The 10,699-nt window shown below is 29.3% G+C and overlaps 1 protein-coding gene across 2 annotated transcripts; it reads right to left on the reverse strand.

Moving 5' to 3' along the window:
• Positions 1-1,333: 1,333 nt before the first annotated feature.
• LOC120067291 (protein NRT1/ PTR FAMILY 5.2-like) lies at positions 1,334-9,855 on the reverse strand. Of its 2 annotated transcripts, none has more exons than XM_039018831.2 (5): positions 9,499-9,855; positions 8,190-8,407; positions 3,609-4,174; positions 2,489-3,035; positions 1,334-1,853 (listed from the first exon to the last, which is right to left on the reverse strand). In XM_039018831.2, exons 1-5 carry the CDS (start codon positions 9,614-9,616, stop codon positions 1,527-1,529), a joined length of 1,776 nt encoding a protein of 591 aa, XP_038874759.1. In that variant the 5' UTR covers positions 9,617-9,855; the 3' UTR covers positions 1,334-1,526. The 2 variants fall into 2 exon arrangements, with proteins under 2 accessions (XP_038874759.1, XP_090163878.1); XM_090307752.1 differs by having other exon boundaries at positions 9,503-9,705.
• Positions 9,856-10,699: the final 844 nt, after the last annotated feature.

The following is a 10,699-nucleotide window of genomic DNA, read 5'->3' on the forward strand; positions in this document are numbered from 1 at the left end:
TATACTCATAGTTAACGAATATTAATTAATGTGGTTAATGAGTTTAGCAACTAATTTCATATCATTGGAGTTTCTGATATGTAGGTCCATGAAGTCCCCTTCCTAGCTCGTAAAGGGAATTGAGGTATGTCTTGAATAGAGTTTGAAATGTTCAAATTCACTTAGGGAAATAATATAAAGTATAATGTTACATTATAATATAAAGTTTATATTTTAATTAAATTTTATAATATACATTTAATTTTGGATATGATTCAAAATTAACTTGAGGGAAAATTAAATATTTGAAGGAGTTCAAATAGTAATTTAATATGAATTAGATTCATATTCAAACTATATACTAAATTAATGCATATTAGATGCACATTAAAAGTATAGGTTATGAAAGAAATACAACTGAATACGATTCATTTGTAGGTTAAATTATATATTTGATATTTAATTTGGTAATTATTTAATTGGAGAATTAAATAATTATTTAATTTAATTTAATTTAATTAATTTAATTAAAACTATAGATTATGTGAGAGATGTTCCATTTAAATATGATTTAAATGAAATCATTAATTAAATAAGATTTAATTAACTATTAACTTAATTTATTTAATTTATTTAATTTTATATTAAAAATTAACTTCTACATAGGGAGTTAACATAAACAATGGATGACACCGACATTTCACTCCCCCTCTCTCCTTTGATAAAACACCTGCAAAACAATTAATGAAAATAGCGGTGTTAATGATTTGTGATTCTTTACGAAAGGGTTATATAATTTTATCTTTAAAAAATTCTTCCTTCTTTCCAATCGATATTTAGTTCCCACAAACCTATATTCCTCAATTCTTAGAGAATAAGAAGGTAGCCATTTTTAGTGGTTTTTATTGGTTTCAATCAAGAGGGAGAATTGGCCATTTCGTTTGAGTCGTCAAAAGAGAGAAAATTTCTCTTCCTTTCTTTGTCGAATTTATTTCTAATGCATGCTTAACCTGGATTAATAATATAGTAGACTGTATTTTTTTTTATCTCTATAATATTCTGAATTTTTCAGTGTACTAGTATTTCAGCATTCCTAAATTAATTTCGAGTATGGTCATGTTTTTCTTCTGATGCGTTAGGGCTTTGATCCCTACAGCCTTGGCGTCCTATCCCTTTTCCCATGGGTATTATTCAAACCCATGGGTTACCCTTTTTTTTTTCTTTTTTTTTTCCTAATTTATTAGGAAGTTCATCGACCAACTTCTAGACACCATTTCCAGTGACTGCCGTCGGCCAACCTCTGGATGTCACTTCCGGCGACCCTACTCACAAATTTATCAAACATATATTCTAATTTCAAAAACTAAAATAAGATTTACTTTTGCATGGATTAACTAATTTAGCGATTATATTACATAACAAACCTATGCAAATTAGAAGGAAAATTTGCAAAACTATAAACTGATTATTTCTTCTTTTTTTTTTTGGAAAATAAAAAACAGAATCCATAAGATTACACATAATTAAGTCATTGGAAGGCTCTTTAATCAATGTGGGTTGTTTGATTCTTTAGATGGTGTCTTCTCCTTCAGTTCTTCAGTGAGCAATCTTATGGAGTCTGAAACTTCAGCTTTGTATACATAATACCTTGAAACCACAAGGAAGAAGATGAAGTTTAAGAAGTTGAGAATGGCAAAAAAGCCATAGTAATAGTCAAGATGAGATGCATTCAGGTTGTTCAAGATCCACCCTTTTCGCCCATGCCGGCTGGTAAGGTCAGAAACCGTCGATAGAAGGAAGCTACTGAGGAAATTCCCCGTCCCGATTGCTGTCGTCGAGTAAGAAGTCCCTAGACTCTTCATGCTCTCTGGTGCCTGTGATAAGAATATGAATAAATGACTTGATTTTATGTTAACCAAATTATCACTTTTTAACTTCAACCATACTTATATGGTGATCCAACCACAATTTAACACGTGACAAATTTTTTTTTTTAATATATATTATATTTTAAAATTATATGTTAAATGTGATTGACTGGTGGTAAGCTCAACTAACACGAATCTTAATGATTTAGCAGAGATTCGAAACAAAGACTAAATAATTAAGAGAGCATAAAAAATCAAAGTTAAGGTAAACTTCTTAAAAAGAAAGTTGGGAGAGAAACAGGAAATTTTTTCTCTAATGTTTTTTAATTTCTTCTCTAAAATTATATCAACACGTAAAGTGATTAGTGATAAGCTCAATTAGCACAAGTCTTAACTTAATGATTAGAATAAATTTATGGACAAGAAGTATGCAAACTTATGATACAAAAAAATTAAAATTAAAATTTGAAAGTAATTTCCATAAGAGAAATTAGGAAATTCTCTGTACATATAATAACTTTTTTTGTAGTGGGTATATCTTAAAAACTTTTAAGTGATTTCTTTTTAAAAAATAAGTCGATATATAAATAAAAATTTTAAACTTACAAACAAAATCATTATCAAACAACAGAAGGTACTACCTGGTCATAAAAGAACTCAATCTTGGAGACCTCCATGAAAGCATCGGCAGTCCCCATGAGAATAAACTGCGGCAGCAAAATGAAGATACTCAATGGAACTTGGCCGCCACTCTGAACAACACCGTGCTCTCTGGCGACCGCCAACCGATGCCGTTCAACGAGAGAACAAACAACCATGATCAACATATGGAGGACAATACCAATTCCCATCCGCTGAAGCAGAGTGATTCCCCTTGGATTTTTGGTGAATTTCCTCATGATTTTGACGAAGACTCGGTCGTAAAGTACGACGCTTATGAGCAATGAAACGGTGACGAAACCGCTCAAGCTGGCAGGCGGGATGTTAAATTTGCCGATTTTTCGATCCAGAGTGGTGCCCTGTTTTATGAACAGTGTGTTGACTTGAGCCAACATGATGCTTGGGACAAAAGTTGCAAAGAGAATTGGAATCATTCTGATCATTTGCTTTGTTTCTTCCACTTCTGTTACGGTGCACAGCCGCCATGGATGAGTTGAACCAGTTTTTACTGAAGCTTTGTTGAGGAAGCTGATGAAGAAGAAAACAATATGGGGTGTAAATCTAATGTTAAACTAAGAGTGTGATTTAGGAAAATTTTCAATTTTCATTATCGGTTACAAGATATCCAATTAGCCCAACACTTGCCTATTAGACAAAGAAGTCATGGACCTAGTATGTATGTGGATATATACTTCTAACTATAACTCGAGTTCAAGAATCTATTAAAATTTTTTTAAAAAATAAAAATATTAAATAGACAACAAAGTGATCTTATAATTTAAGGAGATTTTCAAAAATAGAAAAATAAGAGAAAATATTTACACAAATAGCAAACTTAATTATAGTTGATCAATATCTATCATTAGTTTATCAATGTCTATTTGTGATAGAAACTGATACAAATCTATCCATGGAAAATTGATAGAAGTCTATCATTGATAAAGGTTAATAGAAGTCTGTTAATGTCTAATAGTATCTTTTTTACTAATTCGGTAAATTAGCATTTTTTTTTTGTCGGTAAATATTTTTTTATAATTTAACCATAACTTTTTTATCTTCAAATTCAAATAAAAACGTGTAAAATAAATTTGTCAAACATACCTCAAAGAGGGAGTGGCTTCCATCCTAAACTTCCTCTTCTTCGTATACTCCTCCAAATCCAACTCATACAATTCCTTAGCCTCCCTGGGCAGTGGCAGTTTCCGCTTCTTTACAGCAGCGACGAGAACCTTGGCCATCCGAGTAAACGGACTTCCTGCCGGAACCTTATGGCGGTAGAACGGAATTCCGGCGACAAAAATACCGATAGAAACGGCAAGACCAAGAGTGGGAAGGCCATAACCAAGGGTCCAGCCAATGTTGTCTTGAATGTAAACAAGAATTATGTTAGCAAAAAGGGTGCCAAAGAAAATGCTGAACATCCACCAGTTGAAAAAGGAGAGCTTTTGCTTCTTCTCTTTTGGATGGAAGTCGTCGAATTGATCGGCACCGATCGTCGATATATTCGGCTTTGTTCCACCCGTGCCGAGGGCAAGGATGTAGAGTGCGCCAAAGTAGACAGCGAGTTGCAATGTGGAGGCCCTTTCGCAATGACCGGAGGTCGGTTGGGCACACGGCGGCGGTCTTAGGGTTGGGAGTGAGACGGCCATTGTTAGAAGCGACATGCCCTGTGTGTGCCAATGTTAGTAAATTGGAACATATTGTTAAATCAAGTAAATGTATAATACCCAACAAATGAAAATCAATTTTAATTGGAGAGAAAATAATATTGCAGAGATTAAACATAAAACTCCTAAATCCACCTACTTTGATACAATGTTTAATCATTGCAGATTAACTCGAAAGTTTAAATTTATGGGTGAAGAAAAATTTAACATTATATCATCAAACACATATATCGAAAAAGAAAGATGAAAGGGAAATAAACATAGTAGATTTTTTAATATCATTCTATTTTAAGTTTTTTTTTATTTGTTATATTTTGTAGCAAGAAGAATGGATTCAAATCTAGGAGGTTATAGATTTATTTTTCTTTTTTTAAAAAAGGACGAACATATGCATTCTAGGTCAACATGATTGGACGCTAGAAATCAAACTAGGCTACAAAACCTCAAAAAATTTGTTCAAACATATGTTATACTTTTTTTTTTCTTTTTTTTTTTTAAATGTTCAAAGGGAAAGAACAAAAAATTGGAAGAAAAATAATATACTAAATCAAGATCAAATATGATCATCAAATCATTTTTAAGATCACCTAATTTTTTTTTCTTGTAAGTACACAACAAACGGAAGTTTGAGGTTTTAAGCCTTTGATTTCAAAGGACAAGTATATATCAATTACATTGAGCTATGCTCACTTCAATAGTTGAACCAAACAATTGATTTCAAATACAAAAATACATTTTTACCCTTTCAAAATGAAGTATGGGACGACTTTTTATATGTTTTCTGCATTACATTTTAACCAAATATTTAAAAGTAAAATACTATATATATAATATATATAAAGTAACAACCTTGTATTCTAAGGTAGTACAAACCAATTTCTAAAGTATAAATATTTTCTAACTAAAAAGACCATGTAGAGGAAGAAAGGATCGGTATAGTTATAGCATGGACAAGGAAAAATTACATTGATTCTTGAAAAAGTCTTTAATACGAAAATTTTAAAAGTTAAAGTTCTGTTTGGTAATCATTTTATTTTATTTTTTTAAAAAAGTTCAAGCATATTGACATTACTTTTCCCTCTAAATTTCTTTTTTAATTATCTACTTTTTACCATTAGTTTAAAAACAAAGCCAAAACTCGAAAACTAAAAACAATAGCTTTAAAAAATTTGTTTTTATTTTTTAAATTTAGCTAAAAAATCAACCATTGTACTTGATAAGATGCAAATTATTGTAAAAAAATAGAGAGGAATAAACTTAATTTTCAAAAACAAAAATAAAAAATAAAATAGTTATTGAACTAGACCTAATAAATCTATAAAATACAAAATTAACCGAGTTCTTTATATCATGATCTACCAAAAAGTTGGGTTGGAAAGATTTCGAAAAGGCAAAATTTTCAAACCAGTTGAATATAATCATTCATTCAGATTCCAAAAGATTCTCGTAACTTTAATTGAAGTCTTATTAATCCAAAAAAGTTAAAGGTTGGTTGGTTTTTCTTTTTTCCCAATTATATTATATCATCTAAAAGTGGCCAAAGTTGATGATAGACCAATAATATTTGTAAGAGTTGTCACATTAATGGACTAAAACAATAAAGATTTTGATATCAATATTATAATCATAAAATCTTTTAGGCTCCATCTAGTAATCATTTCATCTTTATTATTTTTTTTTTTTTAAACTAAGTTTATTTTTTTTCCTATTTCTTATCATGATTTACATCTTTCTTAAATATAATGGTTGGATTCTTAGTCAGATTTCAAAAATAAAAACAAGTTTTTAAAATCAACTTTTTAGTTTTGAAAATTTGGTTTGATTTTTTTAAACAATTGATAAAAAGTAGATATTAAAAGAAGAAATTTGAAAGCGAAAGTAATGTCTATACACATAATTTTCAAAAACAAAAATTCAAAAACCAAAACATTACCAAATGGGGTCTTCAATTTTGTTAAAATACAATTTGTGTTCTTATATTTCGAGATTATTTAATTTTAGTACATGTACTTTTAAATGTAAAATTTTAGTTTAAGTACTTTCAATAACTTTTATCAAAATTAATTAAATATTAGTAATCGTTTTCATTCAATAAAATACAATATGTGAATATGCTCTCAAAATTTATAGTAAACATAAACAAAAATTGAACCATTTCATTTTTCGAAACCAAAAAAAAAAAAAAAAAAGATTCATTTCAAATTACAAGACTAAAATGAAATTAATTATTTTTTCATCTTTTCTTTTGAAGAACTCGGTTTTAATATATATTTGAGAAACTTCACCATAATCTCATCCTTTAAACTCTATTTGATAACCATTTGATTTTTTGTTTTTGAAAATTAAGGTTATTCCATCCTCATTTCTTATATTGATTTACATCTTTATTAAGTAAAATGTTTGAATTCTTAACCAAATTTTAAAAATAAAAACAACTTTTGAAAGCTACTTTTTGTAATTTTCAAAATTCAGCTTGATTTTTTAAACTTTGATAATAAATAAATAAAATCTTAATTTAAAAAAATAAAAATTAAAAACAAAAGGATTATGGACCACTACTTTAGTGAGAGGACAGAGAGGACAAAATTTTCTCAAGTTGTGATGAATGAACTTGACATTTTATTTTTATAATGAACAAAATTCTAACAAGTTACATAAATTAAGGGGAAAAGAATTGTTACTTAAGCCGTGGACTTAGCTTTGGTCAAAAAGTGAGACAGCAAATGTCAGGCCGACAGTGACTTGAATAAAACATTTTACTTAGAAAAATGAGAAATTGAAGGAACAAGACAGCCAATCTTTTCAACATTTGAGACTAAATTATTGGTTCCTTCTAATGAGTTGGTCCAAATTCCAACCAATAAATAATATAAATTAAGAACCACCATTATCGTAGATATTTCACATAATCCCAAACTATATGCAATAATTCATCCTTAAATTAAAAAATTAGAAGAAAAATTTTGAATGAGACTCCTTGGCTTGTGAGTATCTTAAACAACAATATGTTTGATTTGGATTCTTGTCCATTTAAAATTTAAATTTCTTACTCATTTCTACCTATATAAAATATTTTATACTTATCTTCATCTTTTAATTTGGACTAATTGAAATAAAGTTTGTACTATTAACTATGATATTAAAAATTTGATTCTCTAACCGTACTGTACATATTCTTTAAAAAATGAAAAAACAAGATGATATTGTTCTTCTACAAAATTTGGCACTAAAAAACTCATTAACAGATCGTTGATAATATGTTTTTTTTTTTTTTTTTTCTAGTTTATAGATTTTTTAAAAACAAAAGTATTTGGTAACTTATTTTTCTCCTCATTTTTCAAAAAGTTCTCTAAAAACCATGTAGAAATTTCATAAATATATAGCAATCGAAACTTAGATCTTTTGATCTAGGATACACGTTTTATGTCACTTAAACAAGCTATATACTCATGTTAGACTTCTTTTGTTATTTTTACCTTGTCAATTTAAAACTTCAAAGACCTAGGGAAAAAAAAGGTCACCACATGTTCCATCTCTCTCGTTTCAATTAAAAAAAAAAAAAAAAAAAAAGAAACAGTCGTAAAAAAGAATGCAGTTCCCTATTTTTTGTAAGTAAAAAATAAGAAATGAAAAACATTAATCCGTTTGATAATCATTTTGTTTTTAAAAATTAAGCATATATACACTACTTTCACGTCCAAATTTCTTCCTTTATTATCTACTTTTCACCAATGATTTAAAAAAAACCAAGCCAAATTTTGAGAACTAAAAAAAAGTAATTTTCAAAAAGTTGTTTTTATTTTTGAAATTTGGCTAAAAATTCAACCATTGTATTTAATAAATATACAAATCAGTGTAACAAATGTGGATAAAATAAGTTAATTTTCAAGGATAAAAATAAAAAACAAAATAATTACCAAATAGGATCTAACAAATGAACTCTGGAACCCACGAAAACTAATAATAAAATATGGAATTTGAAAAAATAATGTACATAGAGAGTGTGGGGAAATACCGATAAGTAAATAATAGAGGCAACAATGAAGGTCCAAAATCGACCAAGATAGGCATCAGCAACATAAGCACCCAACACAGGAGTCATCCACACAGCCCCAACCCAATTGGTTACATTATTGGCTGCAGTCACTGTGCCTTGGTGCAGTCTATTTGTCAAATATATTAGTAAATTTGAAGATATCCCATAAAATGCCATCCTTTCAAACACTTCATACACTGCACACAAACCAAACATGTTAAGAAATCAACCATATCAAATCTAAACGGTAGTGAATCAACACAAAAATTTACGTGAAATTAGTTAGAGAAAATATCAATATAACGGTACCAATTAGAGAATCAATAGAATTAGAGAATTTATATGATGTATTTCTCTAATTCCTAAGGTCTAAATCATAAATAACGTAAATAGCATGAATACGAATATAACTTAAGTTTTGGGAACGTTGATCGTTTAAAGCGTCAAATAACAGATTTAAAATATTTCAACAAATGAAGAGATCTTCGCAAGATGAGTAAGTCATCTTGTAATATCATATTTTTTTTTAATTATTTTACACTTTTAACTTTATTTCAAATAAAACAGATTTTTTTTTTTCTTTTTAAGTTGAAAAAGGGCTTCAACTTCACAGTTGGATGTATGATATGTTTGTCATGTGATGTGCTAAACTAAAGCCTCTAGTGTTTGGTTAGGTTCATATATAATTCTAGAGAGAGAGAAAAAAGGAAGTTTGGATGTGAATTATATGAACCAACCATCATGGGTAGATAAGATACTCCATTCCACCAAAATACTACCTAATAGGATAGAACCAAAACAAAAAGATTTTATTTCCCTTCACATTGATATGTTGCTATCAATATAAAAGTGTAGGGGTAATTGAGTAAAAACACATTTTTTCATGTATCAAAATGAAAATATCTCAATATAAAAGCTTTACCAAAAATATAACTAAGGACAAGGTTTAGGAGTGATTCCTTTGTCCTCATCTTAATCATATTTTGAATCATTTAAAACCATTTGATTATATAAAAATTACCTTTGATCAAAACATAGTGATTTTAAATCTGACAAAATTGACATTAACAATTTCGAAATCACTTCCAAACACGCGATAAATTTACGCTAAAATCTAATTATTTGTAACAATAATCACATCTATAAAGAATTAAACATAAAAATAGTTTAGATTTGCCCTCTAAAATCACGGATACGACACGATAGAAACACGAACAACGAAGATCGAAAGAATAGGAAGAAAGTTCGGAATTTAGAAGAAAGATGTATAAGAAAGAAAGAGAGATACCAACAATAAAGCAGCAAGCTCTCCATCCACCTCTTTTGGAGCGACGAACTGGGTTGCCCTTAAGATCCACAGTTCCATCTTGTGTGTAGTCATCAGCCAACCCTTCTTCAACACCCATCTCTCTCTCTATATATATATGTTTCAAATTTCAAATTCGAAATTTGAGTTTCTTGCTGTGTTCTGTGTCACACACAGAGACAGAAGCAAATTTATGGCAAATTTTGTATTTATAGACAAAGAAACAAGTGGGGAAGGAAAAGGAAAAATGGAAAAGAAAAAAGAAAATCACTGTTTTGTATTGTACTTCCCTTTTGTGTATTACTGTGTATTTAATATATTTGGATTCTACTTCTCTCACTCAAACTCTCTTGAATGACACTTTTGACCTTTCATTTTCATTTTAATCTACACCTACTATCTATAGTATTAAATATGTCAACATTTTCATCAACATTTTTCAATTTTTGTGGATTTAACATCAACGTGAGATGAATTGATATTAAAACCTCAACGTTTTCATTCACATTGACATTTTAAGTTTTGTCTTCTACTTGTAATCAAGATTCAACTATCACTCCACTAAATTCTCTTTTCTATACCTTTTTCTTATAGCATTAGAAACAAATTGTCGGACAAAATGAGGGTTTTGTACGGATGACCGCAATTTTGGAGAGGAAAAAAAGAGAGATTTTTCTTACTTTTTGAAATTGGGGTTTTTTGAATCTTTGCTGATGTCAAATACACATGAAATTACTAAGTGAACCTTGCGCACGTGGAATAGACTCGTTGATCTATCGCATTGTCGTCACTCCCTTTCTTCTTATAGATTGCTTTCCTCTCTCTCTCATTGTCTCGCTCTTCGGCGCTCGTTCTCCCTGTGCAACACAAACTAAATGTAGGAAGAGACGAAAAAGAAGACAGTCTCGCTCTGGATCGAAGAAGCTGTAGTCTCACTAAAGAAGAAGAAAGAAGAAAGAAATCGAGGGAAGGAGAAGAGAAAAAAATAAACCAGAGTAATTTTGTAAAATTAGTCGATGATGATATAAGTAAGAGGTGAAAATTCTAAAATTTAAAAAAGTGCGATAAAAATCATTTTGAGTCTTGAAAATGTGTATTTTAATCCATTATCTAATAGAAAATCCGATAATGAAAAGGGTACGTTATTGTTATTATTTTTATTATTATCTTTTTTAAGTTGCCC

This window comes from Benincasa hispida, chromosome 12 (genome assembly GCF_027475165.1).
Source record: "Benincasa hispida cultivar pf3 chromosome 12, pf3_genome.v1.1, whole genome shotgun sequence".
NCBI lineage: Eukaryota > Viridiplantae > Streptophyta > Magnoliopsida > Cucurbitales > Cucurbitaceae > Benincasa > Benincasa hispida.